The sequence below is a fragment of the Ranitomeya variabilis genome, chromosome 6 (assembly GCF_051348905.1).
Source record: "Ranitomeya variabilis isolate aRanVar5 chromosome 6, aRanVar5.hap1, whole genome shotgun sequence".
NCBI classification, from domain to species: Eukaryota; Metazoa; Chordata; class Amphibia; order Anura; family Dendrobatidae; genus Ranitomeya; species Ranitomeya variabilis.
In genome coordinates, this window is record NC_135237.1 from 200,321,257 (window position 1) to 200,340,874 (window position 19,618).

The window sequence follows — 19,618 nt, forward strand, 5'->3', positions numbered from 1 at the left end:
TCTGTAAAATCACTGCCGGAGCCGACAGGATAGAAGAGATGGACTACATACAGTAAATACATATAGAATAGTTAGATATATAGATATCAGTGACAAATACAATTAGTACAGCGTGGGCTCCTGTGCAATTTTCACAATCAGCAGAGGGAAAGCCAGCAACTGGGGGCAGATGTTTGTAGCCTGGGAAGGGGGTAATACCCATGAAGCTTCCCAGGCTATTAATATCTGCTCACAGCTGTATACTTAGCCTTTACTGGCTATTAAAATAGGGGAGTCCCCCAAAAAATGACGTGGGGTCCCCTTAGAATTAATAACCAGCTAAGGCTATGCAGACAGCTGCGGGCTGATATTAATAGCCTAGGAAGGGGCCAGAGATATTGCCTCCCCCCAGCTAAAACATCAGCACTCAACCGCCCCAGAAAAGGCGCATCGCTAAGATGCGCCAATTCTGGCACTTAGCCTCGCTCTTCCCACTTGCCCTGTAGCGGTGGCAAGTGGGGTAATAGTTGTGGTTGATGTCACCGTCAGGTCATTACTAACCCCATAGTCAAATTGTTAAGAAAACCCAGACACCCAGTAAAAAATAATTTAGTTGAAATGAAGACACAGACTCCTTTAATTTTTTAAATTAAACCATACTTACTGCCACACCTAATTCCCCAATGCCCTCGATCTCCTGTAATAAAAGTAAAATAATAAACCAACAATATACCCATACCTGTCCGTTTGTGTCCCAAGCAGTAATCCATATCTGGGGGATATGCAGTTTTCAACCTGGACGGTGCCAAGATGCAACCGTCCCAGCTGAAAACCACTGGTGAATGAATGAGCTGCTGAGAGCAGAGCTTCAGTGACTAGCGCTGACGTCACTGAAGTTGCGCTCACTCACAGCCTGAACCGCTGTGAACTCTGGACCATGGGAAAATGCACTGTCCAGAGTTCACCGCAGATCAGGCTGTGAGTGAATGCAGCTTCAGTGACGTCACCACTAGTCACTGAAGCTCCACTCTCAGAAGCTCATTCATTCACCAGTGGTTTTCAGCCGGGACAATCGCATCTTGGCACCGTCCAGGTTGAAAACTGTATATCCCCTGTCATGATCTCAATGGCAAGAGAACATAGCATCAGCATATATAGGAACTAGCTCTTGGAAGATGGGAACTGAGCTGACCATGAACTAAACCTAACGCACAACTAGCAGTGGCCGGGTAGCATGCCTACGTTGATTCTAGATGCCCAGCACCAGCCGGAGGACTAAATAAAGCTAGCAGAGGAAAATATTAGTCCTAGCTCACCTCTAGAGAAATACCCCGAAAGGAGACAGAGGCCCCCCACATGTATTGGCGGTGAATCAAGATGAAATAACAAACGTAGTATGAAAATAGGTTTAGCAAATTTGAGGTCCACTTACTACATAGCAGAAGACAGAAAGGACACTTTCATGGTCAGCTGAAAACCCTATCAAAACACCATCCAGGAATTACTTTAAGACTCTGGCATTAACTCATAACACCAGAGTGGCAATTCCTGTTCACAAGAGCTTTCCAGACACAGTAACGAAACTACAGCTGTGAACTGGAACAAAATGCAAAAACAAACATGGACAAGAGTCCAACTTATCTAGTAGTTGTCTAGGAGCAGGAACAAGCACAGAGAGGCTTCTGATAACATTGTTGACCGGCAAGCAACTAACAGAGAAGCAAGGTTATATAGCGACTCCCACATCTTGATGGGAACAGGTGAACAGAGAAGATGAAGACACCAGTTCAATTCCACCAGTAGCCACCGGGGGAGCCCCGAATCCAAATTCACAACAGTACCCCCCCCTCAAGGAGGGGGCACCGAACCCTCACCAGAACCACCAGGGCGATCAGGATGGGCCCTATGAAAGGCACGAACCAGATCAGAAGCATGAACATCAGATGCATTCACCCAAGAATTATCCTCCTGGCCGTATCCCTTCCACTTGACCAGATACTGGAGTCTCCGTCTGGAAACACGGGAGTCTAAGATTTTCTCCACAACGTACTCCAACTCACCCTCAACCAACACCGGAGCAGGAGGCTCAACGGAAGGCACAACCGGTACCTCATACCTGCGCAATAATGACCGATGAAAAACGTTATGAATAGAAAAGGATGCAGGGAGGTCCAAACGGAAGGAAACAGGGTTAAGAATCTCCAATATCTTATACGGGCCGATGAACCGAGGCTTAAACTTAGGAGAAGAGACCCTCATAGGGACAAAACGAGAAGACAACCACACCAAATCCCCAACACAAAGCCGAGGACCAACACGACGGTGGCGGTTGGCAAAAAGCTGAGTCTTCTCCTGGGACAACCTCAAATTGTCAACCACCTTCCCCCAGATCTGATGCAATCTCTCCACCACAGCATCCACTCCAGGACAATCCGAAGATTCCACCTGACCAGAGGAAAATCGAGGATGAAACCCCGAATTACAGAAAAACGGGGACACCAAAGTGGCAGAGCTGGCCCGATTATTGAGAGCGAACTCCGCCAATGGCAAAAAAGCAACCCAATCATCCTGGTCAGCAGACACAAAACACCTCAGATATGTCTCCAGGGTCTGATTAGTCCGCTCGGTCTGGCCATTCGTCTGAGGATGGAAAGCGGACGAAAAAGATAAATCTATGCCCATCCTAGCACAGAATGCCCACCAAAATCTAGACACGAATTGGGTCCCTCTGTCAGAAATGATATTCTCAGGAATACCATGCAAACGAACAACATTTTGAAAAAACAGAGGAACCAACTCGGAAGAAGTAGGCAACTTGGGCAGAGGAACCAAATGGACCATCTTAGAGAAACGGTCACACACCACCCAGATGACAGACATCTTCTGAGAAACAGGCAGATCTGAAATAAAATCCATCGAGATGTGCGTCCAAGGCCTCTTAGGAATAGGCAAGGGCAACAATAATCCACTAGCCCGAGAACAACAAGGCTTGGCCCGAGCACAAACGTCACAAGACTGCACAAAGCCTCGCACATCTCGTGACAGGGAAGGCCACCAGAAGGACCTTGCCACCAAATCCCTGGTACCAAAAATGCCAGGATGACCTGCCAACGCAGAAGAATGAATCTCAGAGATTACTCTACTGGTCCAATCATCAGGAACAAACAGTTTATCAGGTGGGCAACGATCCGGTCTATCCGCCTGAAACTCCTGCAAGGCCCGCCGCAGGTCTGGAGAAACGGCTGACAATACCACTCCATCCTTAAGGATACCTGTGGGCTCAGAGTTACCAGGCGAGTCAGGCTCAAAACTCCTAGAAAGGGCATCCGCCTTAACATTCTTAGAACCCGGTAGGTATGACACCACAAAATTAAACCGAGAGAAAAATAATGACCAGCGCGCCTGTCTAGGATTCAGGCGCCTGGCGGTCTCAAGATAAATCAAATTTTTGTGGTCAGTCAATACCACCACCTGATGTCTGGCCCCCTCAAGCCAATGGCGCCACTCCTCAAAAGCCCACTTCATGGCCAAAAGCTCCCGATTCCCAACATCATAATTCCGCTCAGCGGGCGAAAATTTACGGGAAAAGAAGGCACAAGGCCTCATCACGGAGCAGTCAGAACTTTTCTGCGACAACACTGCCCCAGCTCCGATCTCAGAAGCGTCGACCTCAACCTGAAAAGGTAGAGCAACATCAGGCTGACGCAACACAGGGGCAGAGGAAAAACGGCGCTTAAGCTCCCGAAAGGCCTCCACAGCATCAGGGGACCAATCAGCAACATCAGCACCCTTCTTAGTCAAATCGGTCAATGGTTTAGCAATATCCGAAAAACCAGCAATAAATCGACGATAAAAGTTAGCAAAGCCCAAAAATTTCTGAAGACTCTTAAGAGAAGAGGGCTGCGTCCAATCACAAATAGCTTGAACCTTGACAGGATCCATTTCAATGGAAGAGGGAGAAAAAATATATCCCAAAAAGGAAATCCTCTGTACCCCAAAAACACACTTAGAACCCTTCACACACAAAGAATTAGACCGCAAAACCTGAAAAACCCTCCTGACTTGCTGGACATGAGAGTCCCAGTCATCCGAAAAAATCAGAATATCATCCAGATACACAATCATAAATTTATCCAAATAATCGCGAAAAATATCATGCATAAAGGACTGGAAAACTGACGGAGCATTTGAAAGACCAAAAGGCATCACTAAATACTCAAAGTGGCCCTCGGGCGTATTAAATGCGGTTTTCCACTCATCCCCCTGCCTGATTCGCACTAAATTATACGCCCCACGAAGGTCAATCTTAGAGAACCACTTGGCCCCCTTTATGCGAGCAAACAAATCAGTCAGCAACGGCAATGGGTATTGATATTTAACAGTGATTTTATTCAAAAGCCGATAATCGATACATGGTCTCAAAGAGCCGTCTTTTTTTGACACAAAGAAAAAACCGGCTCCTAAGGGAGATGACGATGGACGAATATGTCCCTTTTCCAAGGACTCCTTTATATATTCTCGCATAGCAGCATGTTCAGGCACAGACAGATTAAATAAACGACCCTTTGGGTATTTACTACCCGGGATTAAATCTATGGCACAATCGCACTCTCGGTGCGGAGGTAACGAACCAAGCTTGGATTCTTCAAAGACGTCACGATAGTCAGACAGGAACTCAGGAATTTCCGAGGGAATAGATGATGAAATGGAAACCACAGGTACATCCCCATGAGCCCCCTTACATCCCCAGCTCAACACAGACATAGCTCTCCAGTCGAGGACTGGGTTGTGAGATTGCAGCCAAGGCAATCCTAGCACCAAATCATCATGTAAACTATACAGCACCAGAAAGCGAATAACCTCCTGGTGATCCGGATTAACACGCATAGTTACTTGTGTCCAGTATTGTGGTTTATTATTAGCCAATGGGGTGGAGTCAATCCCCTTCAGAGGAATAGGAGTCTCCAAAGGCTCTAAATCATACCCACAGCGTTTGGCAAAGGACCAATCCATAAGACTCAAAGCGGCGCCAGAGTCGACATAGGCGTCCGTGGTAATAGATGACAAAGAGCAAATCAGGGTCACAGATAGAATAAACTTAGACGGTAAGGTGCAAATGGAAACAGATTTATCAAGCTTTTTAGTGCGCTTAGAGCATGCTGATATAACATGAGTAGAATCACCACAATAGAAACACAACCCATTTTTCCGTCTAAAATTCTGCCGCTCGCTTCGGGACAGAATTCTATCACACTGCATACTCTCTGGCGACTTCTCAGTGGACACCGCCAGATGGTGCACTGGTTTGCGCTCCCGCAAACGCCTATCGATCTGAATAGCCATTGTCATGGACTCATTCAGACCCGCAGGCACAGGGAACCCCACCATAACATCCTTAATGGCATCAGAGAGACCCTCTCTGAAAGTCGCCGCCAGGGCGCACTCATTCCACTGAGTAAGCACAGACCATTTACGGAATCTTTGGCAGTAAATTTCCGCTTCATCTTGCCCCTGAGATAGGGACATCAAAGTTTTTTCTGCCTGAAGCTCCAAATGAGGTTCGTCATAAAGCAACCCCAAGGCCAGAAAAAACGCATCCACATTGAGCAACGCAGGATCCCCTGGTGTCAATGAAAAAGCCCAGTCTTGAGGGTCGCCCCGGAGCAAGGAAATCACAATCCTGACCTGCTGTGCAGGGTCTCCGGCAGAGCGAAATTTCAGGGACAAAAATAATTTGCAATTATTTCGAAAATTCTGAAACCCAGATCTATTCCCCGAGAAAAATTCCGGCAAAGGAATTCTCGGCTCAGATACAGGTGCATGACAAACAAAGTCTTGCAAATTTTGTACCTTCGTGGCGAGATTATTCAAACCTGCAGTTACACTCTGAAGATCCATTACAAACAGGTGGACACAGAGCCATTCAAAGAAAAAAAAAAAAAAAACTCAGCAGACTTCTTATTACTCTCCTTTCTCAGCCAAGGATTTTAACCCTTTAGTGGGCCGGTCAAACTGTCATGATCTCAATGGCAAGAGAACATAGCATCAGCATATATAGGAACTAGCTCTTGGAAGATGGGAACTGAGCTGACCATGAACTAAACCTAACGCACAACTAGCAGTGGCCGGGTAGCATGCCTACGTTGATTCTAGATGCCCAGCACCAGCCGGAGGACTAAATAAAGCTAGCAGAGGAAAATATTAGTCCTAGCTCACCTCTAGAGAAATACCCCGAAAGGAGACAGAGGCCCCCCACATGTATTGGCGGTGAATCAAGATGAAATAACAAACGTAGTATGAAAATAGGTTTAGCAAATTTGAGGTCCACTTACTACATAGCAGAAGACAGAAAGGACACTTTCATGGTCAGCTGAAAACCCTATCAAAACACCATCCAGGAATTACTTTAAGACTCTGGCATTAACTCATAACACCAGAGTGGCAATTCCTGTTCACAAGAGCTTTCCAGACACAGTAACGAAACTACAGCTGTGAACTGGAACAAAATGCAAAAACAAACATGGACAAGAGTCCAACTTATCTAGTAGTTGTCTAGGAGCAGGAACAAGCACAGAGAGGCTTCTGATAACATTGTTGACCGGCAAGCAACTAACAGAGAAGCAAGGTTATATAGCGACTCCCACATCTTGATGGGAACAGGTGAACAGAGAAGATGAAGACACCAGTTCAATTCCACCAGTAGCCACCGGGGGAGCCCCGAATCCAAATTCACAACAATCCCCCAGATATGGATTACTGCGTGGGACACAGCGGCGGACAGGTATGGGTATGTTGTTGGTTTATTATTTTACTTTTATTACAGGAGATCGAGGGCATTGGGAAATTAGGTGTGGCAGTAAGTATGGTTTAATTTAAAAAATTAAAGGAGTCTGTCTTTATTTCAATTAAAGCATTTTTTTAATGGGTGTCTGTGTTTTCTTAACAATTTGACTACAGGGTTAGTAATGGGGGCGTCTTATTGATGCTTCTCTATTACTAACCTCGGGGCTTGATGTTTCCTGACGGTGACATCAACTCCCACAACTATTACCCCACTTGCCACCGCTACAGGGCAAGTGGGAAGAGCGAGGCTAAGTGCCAGAATTTGCACATCTTAGAGATGTGCCTTTTCTGGGGCGGCGAATGCTGATGTTTTTAGCCGTGGGGGGCAATATCCATGGCCCCTTCCTTGGCTATTAATATCAGCCCGCAGCTGTCTGCATAGCCTTTGCTGGTTATTAATTCTAGGTGGTCCCCTTGTCTTTTTTTTTGGAGGGACGGCTCTTCTATTTTAATAGCCAGTATAAAGGCTAAGTATACAGCTGTGAGCTGATATTAATAGCCTGGGAAGCTCCATGGGTATTACCCCCTTCCCAGGCTATAAACATCTGCCCCCAGTCTCTGGCTTTTCCTCTGCTGGTTGCGAAAATTGCCCACGCCCTTTTTTTCTGTAAAATAATCTTTTATTAAATACATGTCCAGTAATTTGCACTCACACTGTACTAATTGTATTTGACATCTCTATATCTACCTATTCTATATGTATTTACTTCTATCCTGTCAGCTCCTGCAGTGATTTTACAGAAGCCAGCAGATGAATTACCAGCTTATCTTCCATCTTTCTGTGCAATATATATATATATATATATATATATATATATATATATATATATATATATATATATATCTGTGTGTTGCCGACATCTATACCTCTATGTATTCTATGTGTATATTTCTATTTTATCTATTCTATTCTAAGCTGTCCGTGTGATTTTACTGTACATCGCACATGAATTACCGGCTTTTCAAAGGACACCGGTGCGAACAAAGCTGAGAAAACAAACGTTGATGGGAGCTTCCCCATAGATTAACATTCGTCTGAGTGCTATGCGATGTTTTCTCACATAGCACTCGTCCGTATTATATACTAGTGTGACTTCGGCCTTACTAGCATCATTCCCTATGTGGCCTTCTGAACTGTGGCACCACACAGTCCTGGCAGGTAAGTCCGCAAAGTTGTAACTTTACTTGACAACACACTTCACCAGGCAGCACACAAATCCAGGACTGTCCTGTCTAGTATGTATCATACTTGTATAATCTGTTATGCAGGAGGAGGGAGCAGGAGCCAATTTCTTTTATCTTTTTCAAGAGTTTAATTTGCAAGAAGGGGAAAGCTAGGTGGATGCTGTAAGATTACATCCAAATGCCTTTGTGTCTTGACCATAGAAAGCTCATTTTTATTTTATTTTTTTCAGTAGGTGGTTGCCATATTTTTAACACTTACCAACTTGTTCTTACGCAGATCCTTAGAGCAATCAAGAGAAGGTTTACAATGGGTTTTTAAATCAATTCACAAAAGGCGGGTTTTGTATAACAGCCTGAGCTATAATAATATGAATCAGTAAGTGTGTTTTAGGCTATGTGCCCACGTTCAGGAAAGTGTGCAGAATTTTCCTGAGCAAATCCGGACTACTTTCGCAGGAAATCCGCACGCGTATTTTTTGCGTTTTTCTCGCTTTTTTTTTTTTGCGGATTTTTCACGTTTTTTTCCAGAGCTTCCTAATGCAATAATATAGCTGGAAATCTGCAAAATTAATGAACATGCTTTTTATCCTGGAAAAAAACGCAACATGTGCAAAAAAATTGCGGAATGCATTAAAAATGATGGGATGCTTATTTTAAGCGTTTTTTAAGTGTTTTTGCAGCAAAAAATCCAGAACGTGTGCACATAGCCTTATTGTAGTCTATATTCTGTTCAGAATAGTAAGGCCAATAAATAATATTCTGCTGGTATTGTTATTTCAAGTACCCTTAAATATCCCATGCACTGGTGAAAAGTCTGCGGTCAAGGTAGTGCTGATATCTATATTTTTTTAAGATTCATGCAGACTGTAACTAAATTGTACTCAAACATATTGAGTAATGTACATTGTATCATTTATTATATATGTTGTTTTATTTTTTTTATTGATAGGCAATTTCAGCAGATCTGATGAGGACATTCATCCTGACAGCAGCGACACTCAAGCACCATCTAACACACAGAGAATGTTGTATAGTAATCCTCAGACCAAAATAGAAATCATCAGGAAGGAGCAAGCCAAAAATACTCAGCGATATAAAGTAGACTATGATCCACAAAGCACAGACACCATAAATTACTTTTCAGAATCCAAGCAGGATATGGAATACGTAAGTATATGTTTTCTGTGTTCTTCTGACTTTTGGAACAGGAAACTTAGATCAATTTCACAAGAGGTGGTAATATTCTCTTTTGTTATAATACTTGTTACATTTACATTGAAATTTCATGATATTTTAAGGGAATCTATCACCAGATTTTCCTACCATATCTGAAAGCAGCATATTGGGGCAGAGACCCTGATGCCAACAATGTATCACTTAGACTAGGTTCACATTTGCGGTTGAGTACGCAGTGTTTCGTACGCAACCGCATGGCAAAAGGCATGCAAACGCATGACAACGCTGTTTTTATTAATCCGCATCATCTTGCGCATGACGGATAAAAAAACGCAACGGTTGCTTGCGTTTTTGCATACGTTTGCGCTTTTTATGTGCATGCGTTTGTTATGAAAAAAAAAAATTCAAGGAGAATTTCCTTGACACAAGCCACGCCCATTGGATTTCTGTATATAGACCCTTGTGTAAACACATGTCCTTGCGTTCCTATGCGTTCCCATAGACTGTATTGCGTTGTTTTGATGCACTCCTTCCGCAAGCGTCCGCATGCGTATGGCGGCGGAAATTTGAAGGCAAAAAAATTATAACATGGTGCGTCAGCCGTGCCCAGCCGCACACCCAGAAAATATGCATACTTAAGCAAACACGGGCAAACGCATGCACCTGCATCTACACTGTTAGGCTGCCGTCACACTAGCAGTATTTGGTCAGTATTTTACATCTGTATTTGTAAGCCAAAACCAGGAGTGGGTGATAAATGCAGAAGTGGTGCATATGTTTCTATTATACTTTTCCTCTAATTGTTCCACTCCTGGTTTTGGCTTACAAATACTGATTTAAAATACTGATAGTGTGACGGCAGCCTTAAACATAGGAAATCAAGACGCATGTGGATGTATGCGTCAGAAATGCTGCTGACACAACCGCAAATGTGAAACCAGCCTTTGACTGGTTTCACACTAGCTTACGGGAGGGCTGCGGATGGCAGCGTACTTCCTCCCTTCTTCCTCCCTGAAACCCCGCCTATGCTCTGCCTACTATGTTAAAAATAGGTACACAGGGCAACGCAGCACGTAAGGAGTAGTAGGTGGAGCATAGGCGGGGTTTAAGGGAGGAAGTACGCTGCCATCCGCAGCCCTTACGCTAGTGTGAAACCAGCCATCCATGCTGTGATGCTTAGTGTAGTTTTTATAAAACCATTATTTTCTCAGCACAAGATTGTCATTAGAGGAGTACTTGGTTTGCTGCCAGCTAGTCCAATCACATCCCATTCACCGATTGGCTGCTTTCTGTGAACGCTATTCTTAGGCATAAAGCAGCCATTGAGTGGTGTGGGTGGGGCTATACAGAGCTCCGTATTCAGAGCACTGCCAGATCTGCAGAAGATAAATCTGTTTTTACTCAAACTGCAGCACTCTGTAATGTAAATGATACAATGCTACATTCTTGATCTGTACCCCTACATCATATTGCTCTGACAAATTTCCTTTAGGTATTAATTGGTTAAAAGAAAATTACAGTTCTGTTGTTTCAATTTTATTTTTGGCATGTATCGTATATTTACATGTTGTATTTTGATCGGACTTACATAGACATGATATCAATTTTTTTTTTATACAATATATTTAAATTTACTTCAATTTTTTTAAGTTCCCTCAAGGGACTTGAAACTGGAAGGCTAAGTGCACACGTTGCAGAATTGCCACGGAAATTTCCGCGGCAATCAATTCTGCAGCTCCTGCCACTGGTATATCGCATGCGGAATTGGCATGCATATTCCCGCAGAAAACTAGCGTTTTGCAAGCATAATTAGCTTGCAGAATGCTAGCGTTTTCCAAGCGATCTGTAGCATCTCTTGGAAAACTGATTGACAGGTTGGTCACACTTGTCAAACATAGTGTTTGACAAGTGTGACCAACTTTTTACTATTGATGCTGCCTATGCAGCATCAATAGTAAAAGATAGAATGATAAAAAAAAAATTTAAAAATGGTTATACTCACCTTCTGCAAACAGCCGATCTCCTCAGCGGCTTCCGTTCCTATAGATGGTGTGTGTGTAGGACCTTCGATGAAGTCGCGGTCATGTGACCGCGACGTCATCGCAAGTCCTTCACACACACCATCTATAGGAACGGAAGCGGCCACGTGCACCGCTGAGAGGCGGGAAGGCTCCGGGGCCATCAGAGGGTGAGTATACCACGATTTTTTATTTTAATTCTTTTTTTTTAACAATTATATGGTGCCGAGTCCATGGAGGAGAGTCTCCTCTCCTCCACCCTGGGTACCAACCGCACATGATCTGCTTACTTCCCGCATGGTGGGCATAGCCCCATGCAGGAAGTAAGCAGATCAATACATTCCTAGGTGTGCGGAATCCCTGCGATTCTGCAAATTTAATGAACATGCTGCATTTTTTTCTGGAATGCGATTCCGCTCAGGAAAAAAATGCAGCATGTGCACAAAAAATGCGGATTGCATTCTATTAAATAGGATGCTTAATGTGAGCGTTAAAATCTGCTACGTGCGCACATAGCCGAATTGTTAGATTACTCATACTATATACTGCAGTACCACATTATTTCATCATAAAGTGCAATTGACATTCTCCTTTGCCATCTAGCCCAAAGCTGTGCTTCACAGGAGGATAATTACAGCAGCTATAGGGGTCTTCAGTAGGCCCTCAGCTATTATGGTAAACTGCTAAACATGCTAAATTGGCATCCAAGCCATTCAAGTGACTAAATAGCAGAGATTGTAGCAAGCTTCAGTCACTGCTGTTAAAGACTGATGCAGGCTGTGAAAGACAGTCTGCATCAGCCCACTGTCTAGCTGACTCATTTTCTGACCCCTGTATGTGACCTGTGACAAATGTCTGGCTTTTTTTGTTAAGGGGTTAAATATAGTTAATAGATGTGAGTGTAAGGCCGGGGGTCACACTTGCGAGTGCAATGCAAGAAACTCGCACAAGTCTATCGCATCAATACCCGGCACTGCCACCGGCACTCGGGCCCGGAGCGTTCAGCTGCATAGAAATACATTCAGCCGCACGCTTCGGTCCCGAGTACCGGCGGCAGTGCCCGGTATTGCTGCAAGAGACTTGTGTGAGTTTCTTGCTTTGCACTCGCAGGTGTGACTCCCGGCCTAAGTTTAATACCCCCCAGCCACACCAACCATGTTCAGTGAATAAAATCTGTTAGGCCGGAGTCACACACAACGCATAAAAATACGGTCCGTTTTTGATGGCCGAGATACGCAGAAAATTTCCTGAACAGTGATCCGTATTCAATGCGAGGATGCGATTTTTTTCTCCAAAATTTATCCGTGTGTCATCCGTATGGCATTCGTACGGCAAGATTTTCTCGCCGGCTTGCAAAATGGACATAGAATGGATACATGGCCTCAAATATTTGTAAAAACATATATAGTGAGGCAGTGACCCCTGTTACAGCTAGGGGGTGCTGTATGTGCGCTGCAGAATGTGCATGGAAGCGTAGCGAGGTCATGAGGGCGTACTGCAGACACAGGTGTGGCTGTAATTAGAATAGTGAAGCAGTGACTGATTAAGGCCGGTTTCACACGTCAGTGGCTCCGGTACATGAGGTGACAGTTTCCTCACGTACCGGAGCCACTGACACACGTAGACCCATTAAAATCAATGCATCTGTGCAGATGTCATTGATTTTTTGCGGACCGTGTCTCCGTGTGCCAAACACGGAGACATGTCAGTGTTCGCGGGAGCGCACATATTACACGGACCCATTAAAGTCAATGGGTCTGTGTAAAACACGGACCACACACGGACCTTCTCCATGTGCAGTCCGTGTGGCGTGCAGGAGACAGCGCTACAGTAAGCGCTGTCCCCCCCACATGGTGCTGAAGCCGCCATTCATATCTTCTCTGCAGCAGCGTTTGCTGCATAGAAGATATGAATAATAGTGTTTAAAAGAAAGATCTATGTGTCCGCCACCCCCCCACCCCCTGTGCGCCCCCCCCCCGCTGTTCTGAAAATACTCACCCGCCTCCCTCGCAGTGTTCTGTGCTGGCCGCCCCTTCTACTGTATGCGGTCACGTGGGGCCGCCGATTAGAGTCATGAATAGGTGGCTCCACCTCCCATAGGGGTGGAGCCGCCTATTCATGACTGTAAATGAGCGGCCCCACGTGACCGCATACAGTAGAAGGCGCGGTCAGACCAGGAAGCATCGACAGCCAACGAGGGAAGCGGGTGAGTATTTTCAGAACAGCGGGGGGGCGCACAGGGGGTGGGGGGGCGGCGGACACATAGATCTTTCTTTTAAACACTATTATTCATATCTTCTATGCAGCAAACGCTGCTGCACAGAAGATATGAATCGCGGCTTCAGCACGATGCAGTGTACCACACGCGTGGGTACCACACGCTCCGTGTGGTACCCACTCGGCACACGGGCGGCACACGTGTGCCGCACGTATGGCCTACGTGAGCTCACGGGCACACGGACACGGATAACTCCGGTACCGATTTTTTCCGGTACCGGAATTATCTGGACGCGTGGGACAGCCCTAAAAAGCCCTGTAGTAGTGGGGGAGGTGTGTCAGTGTGTTCTTGGAAGCAGACAGGGCAGTTGTCTGCAGAGCTCTCTCTGTGTGGAGCAGCACAGAGGCTAAAGGAACCAGAGAGACTGACACCCTGCGTCTTGGGCTGTCTTACGTGTACCCGGCTGCACTCCAGAGGATAAAGAGTGCAGTGTGCTGAGTGAGTACAGAGACTTGTTACCGGCGTGCGGTCACCCAGGGAAACTGGACAGAGGGATGTTCGGCCTGTGTATTGACTGCGTCATATAGCCATGCATTATTAATGGACTGTATGAAGAAGCCGTATACTATATTGACTGTGTGAAGTAACACAATAAAAGAACGTTTTGTTTGAACTTTCTTGGGCCACTGCCGTTTCACTGTGTGTGGTCATACCGCTGCATCACAATATATATGTATGCGTATATATATATATATATATATATATATATATATATATATATATATATTTTTTTTTTTTTTCATATAGCGCTAGATAGCAGGAAAGCCGGTAATTCAATTGCCGGCTTTTGCTATCTCCTTCCCAAACCCGACAGGATATGAGACATGGTTTACATACAGTAAACCATTACATATCCCTTATTTTTGTACATATTCCTCACTAATAATGTTTGTTGAGTGTGTGTGCTTGTGTGCTAAATTTGGGGGCTCTAGCTGTTAAAATAAAGGGTTAAATCACAGAAAAAAACTGGCGTGGGCTCCCACACAATTTTCTCCGCCAGAGAGGGAAAGTCAGTGACTGAGGGCAGAAAAAATTATTTAACTCCTTCTGATGGATTTACATCGTGGGACTTGACTGTAACGCCGGAGAGGTATGGGATATTGTTTTTTTATTTTAACTTTGTTTCAGGTGACAAGGGTCTTCAATTGGATTGAGCGTTTAATAAACTATTACAACACCATGTGTCTTTATTTCATTAAAATACTTTTTTCCTAATGTTTGAGTGTTTTTTTTAACCCTTTAAGAACATAGGATTATTAATGGATAGGTGTCTTATTGACACCTCTCCATTATTAACCTGGCTTAATGTCACCTTACAATAGCAAGGTGACATTAACCCTTTATTACCCCATATCCCACCACTACAGGAGAGTGGCCAAGTGCCAGAATATGGGCATCTTACAGATGTGCCTTTTCTGGGGGCAGATGTTTTTAACCAGGGGGGGCCAATAACAAAATGTCCCTCTCTAGGCTATTAGTATCTGCCCTCAGTCACTGGCTTTCCCACTCTGGCGGAGAAAATTGCACTGGAGCCCACGCCAGTTTTCTTCCGTGATTTAACCCATAATTTTAACAGCTACAGCTCCCAAATTTAGCAAACAGACACTTCTAACAATAGTAGTGAGGAATATGTAAAAAAAAATAAGGGATATGAAATGGTTTACTGTATGTAAACCATGTCTCATATCCTGTCGGGTTTGGGAAGGAGATGGCAAAAGCCGGCAATTGAATTACCGGCTTTTCTGCTATCTAGCGCTATATGAAATATAAATATATGTATGTATATATATATGTGTCTCACTGATATATATAGACATTAATTTTATCTGTTCTATTCTAACCTGTCAGTGTGATTTTACTGTACACCGCAATGAATTGCCGGCTTTTCTATAGAACACCGGTGCGTATTTCTCGCAAGTCACACTGATGGTCAGTGTGTAATCCATTTTTTTTTTTCTCGCACCCATAGACTTGCATTAGCGATTATCGCATTGCACTCATCCGTATTACGGTCTAGTGTGACTCCGACCTTAAGAATAGGCTGCATGCTCTATCAGTGTTACCAAACTCCAGTCCTCACAGCCCCCAATAGATCATACCGTCAGGATTTCCTTAGTATTGCACAGGTGAGAGATCCTGTGACAAGTTCTAATTTCATGATAAACATTCCATCACCTGTGCAATACTTGTGGAATCCAGAAGACATGACCTCTTAGCGGGTCTGTGAGGACCAGAGTTTGGGAAACATTGCTCTATAATAAAATTATAAGGACAATTAGTGATAAATGACTTGGTTATCACATAAAATAAATGCTTTATTGATTCATATGAAATTATACCAAAATCTAAAACGAAAATTCTACATAGAATAAAAAAATTTAAGGAATCAGCAGAGAACAGGGCATAAAATAGAGTGTAGTATCGCAAATGCATATGCTACGGGAACGGAAGCAATGGCCGGCTAAGAATGTCAGTGCATGTAACATGAGCACAGAAATAATGACCTATGAAATGTCATAACAAGTGTATATAGACACGGTATTAATAACCGGAAAACATTGCCTGGCTAATTATAATATACTAGATGGTAGCCCGATTCTAACGCATCGCGTATTCTAGAATATGTATGTAGTTTATTTATGAAGATTTTAAAATAATACATTGAATACACAGGATTCGGCCAACCGCAACCAATTAGCGAAGTGTGGTTCAAATCCCGCGCCAATTTGCGGCCGGACTGCGCCTTTCGCTGATTGTTCTCGGCCGGCCACGTAGTATATAGCACAGCCACGTATTATATAACAGCCCACATAGCATATAACAGCCACGTAGTGTATAACATAGCCCACGTAGTGTATAACATAGCCCACGTAGTATATAACAGCCCATGTAGTGTATAACACAGCCACATAGTATATTGCACAGCCCACGTTGTTAGGGCTAGCGGAATGCACCGAGTAAATATAGAGGTTTTATTATAATAGATGCGTTCGCAGCCCGGGGTTCACCGTGCAGGAGAACCTGCTGCTAGCAAACGGCAGAACTATATGGCAGTATGAGCTAACCCTGTTACTTCACAGAGTAGCCGAAACTCAAAGCACTGCACCCTGTTTGACTTCACAGTGGCACAGGATAAATACTCAACTGAGAGCAGTCAGTGGTCATGCATGCACACAAACTCCTCGCCGGAGGTGCCAGCATTCTAGGGGCTTATTTCAGCCTGGTCCCTGAATACATTCACACATAATCTCCTCGCAGGAGGTGCCAGCATTCTAGGGGCTTATTTCAGCCGGTCCCTGAACACAAACTCACATGACCACACTGGCGCAAAGCACATAACATAGAACAATACTAGCGCATGGCCGTGCGGCCATGCGAGCCTTAAATAGTTGCAGCACGTACAGGACCTTCCTGAAGGACCAATGGCCTTAGCTGCAGTATCTGATCATGTGACCCTCGATCTCCACTGAGAGATCTTACTCTGGGCATGCTCAGAACGAGAAAAGCAGGACTTAGTCCCAGAAGCGTCTGCTCGCTGCTGCCCAGCACTGACTTCCATGGCAGAAGCAGGAAAAGCAGCAGTAACTCTTTGCACAGAGTCAGACTGAGTGAGATGCTGGGACTGACGTCTCCGCTGAGCAGGCTGCACTGCGGCAGAAGAAGAATGGGAGACCGCAGCGGAGATGGCCCGAGATTCCCCCCGTGCAGAGGCAGGAACTCGACCCCTAACACACGTAGTATAGCAATGTGGGCATCATATACCCGTTAAAAAAAGAAGTAAAATATAGTTATATACTCACCTTCCGTTGGCCCCGGATCCAGGCAAAGCATTTACCGATGCTCCAGTCCCAAGAGTGCGTTGCAGTCTCGCGAGATGATGACGTAGGGGTCTCGTGAGATCGCAATGCATGGAGCGATCAACGGAACGTCGCGAGGAGTGGGAAAGGCCTGTTCTGGATCCGAGGGCCCAACTGACGGTGAGTATATAACTATTTTTTATTTTTTTAAATTATTTTTAACATTAGATCTTTTTACTATTGATGCTGCATAGGCAGCATCAATAGTAAAAAGTTGGTCACACAGGGTTAATAGCAGCGTTAACGGAGTGCGTTACAGCGCGGCATAACGCTGCCATTAACCCTGTGTGAGTGGTGACTGGAGGGGAGTATGGAGCGGGCGCCGGGCACTGACTGCGGGGAGTAAGGAGCGGCCGTTTTGCCGCCGGACTGTCCCCTTCGCTGATTGGTCGTGGCTGTTTTGCCGCGACCATTCAGCGACTTGGGATTTCCGTTACAGACAGACAGACTGAAGTGACCCTTAGACAATTATATAGTAGATGATGCAATTCAAGATGTGAGGTAAACTATACAAAACCAACAAGGAATATAGTTTCAGCTGCAACTAATGAATGGTATAGCTGATGGGTAATACTACAGCAGAAGTAAACACTAAAGCCTGTAGAAATGGTAAAGCTGTGGTGATTGTCTTAATAAAAGCATGCATACACCGACTGTCCTGAGCTCAGAGATGGCGTTAAACTCTTCCCCCATCTTGCGTTGCAGCACATCCTTGGGCCTTGTTCAGAATCAGGATTTTTTAACCTGCGAGGGAAACAGACCAAGTTTAATCAGATTTTTTTTTTATTTATTTTTTTTCAGCAGTTTGGTTAAATTCTCATAATTTTTTTTTTTTTTCACTGAGAAAAAAAAAGTTCCTTGTCAGTGGAAAATCAGACAGCACACAGATGGCATCCAAATGCTGTCAGATTTTTTTCCATTGACCCATAGCCTTGCATTGCTGATCTTGATTAAACACTTGGATCAATATCGATTTTTGAACGGACCACCTAGTCTGAGAATAGAATCTAACATGTGAACAGCCCCATAGACCATCCGAGGCACAAGTACTATTCGTGAAATAAAACAGAGGGCTCTCTTACATGAAAAACTGATACATGAATGAACCTCTAATTACGGTAACTGTATTTCATACCATGTAGGTATAGTAGTTTTATTGTCATAATTAGCTTTAATTTTGGATAGATATAAATACAATGCATTTTTATGTATTATATATAGGGAAAAGTTAATAATAAATAATAATCTTTATATAGCGCCAACATATTCCGCAGGGCTTTACAGTTTAAGGCCGGCTTCACACTAGGCGTATGAAAATACGGTCCGTTTTTTACGGCCGTAATACGCAGAAATTGTCCCAAAACACTGTTCCGTATTCAATGCGAGGATGCGTTTTTTTACGCACAAATTTATCCATGTGTCATCCGTATGGCATCTGTATGGCTTCCGTACGGCGTTTTTTTCATGCAGGCTTGCAAAATGGACATATCATGGATCCATCGGCTCAAATATTCTTAAACATATATACAGTGTATATATATATATATATTATATTTTTTTAATTCAGCGCTACATAGCAGAAAAGCCGGTAAATCAATTGCCGGTTTTGCTATCTCCTTCACAAACCCGACAGGATATGAGACATGGTTTACATACAGTAAACCATCTCATATCCCTTCTTTTATTAGATATTCCTCTTCACTAATATAACAAGTGTCTCTGTGTAAAATTTGGGGTCTCTAGCTATTAAATTAAAGGGTTAAATCCCGGAAAAAATTGGCGTGGGCTCCCGCGCAATTTTCTCCGCCAGAGTGGGAAAGCCAGTGACTGAGGGCAGATATTAATAGCCTAGAGAGGGACCATGGTTATAGGACCCCCCCCCCCGGCTAAAAACATCTGCCCCCAGCCACCCCAGAAAAGGCACATCTGGAAGATGCGCCTACTCTGGCACTTAGCTAAATCCAAAGGTCACTGCTCTCTGCTGATTCTCCTGGATCTCTCTGCCGCATTTGACACTGTGGATCACCAGCTCCTCCTCACTGTGCTCCGCTCCATAGGCCTCAAGGACACAGCCCTCTCCTGGTTCTCCTACCTCTCTGACCGCTCCTTCACTGTATCCTTTGCCGGCTCCTCTTCCTCTCCTCGTCCCCTTACTATCGGGGTTCCGCAGGGCTCAGTCCTAGGCCCCCTCCTCTTCTCTCTATACACGGCCCCTATTGGACAAACAATCAGTAGATTTGGGTTCCAGTATCATCTCTATGCTGATGACACCCAATTATATA

General features: G+C 44.4%; 1 protein-coding gene across 1 annotated transcript in view; it reads left to right on the forward strand.

Moving 5' to 3' along the window:
* IGFBP3 (insulin like growth factor binding protein 3) overlaps positions 1 to 19,618 on the forward strand; it is a 119,711-nt gene that overhangs the window by 65,547 nt on the left and 34,546 nt on the right. Inside the window, exon 3 of the mRNA XM_077269392.1 lies at positions 8,957 to 9,174. Coding sequence (XP_077125507.1) covers positions 8,957 to 9,174 — 218 coding nt within the window. The remainder of the gene's footprint in view (positions 1 to 8,956; positions 9,175 to 19,618) is intronic.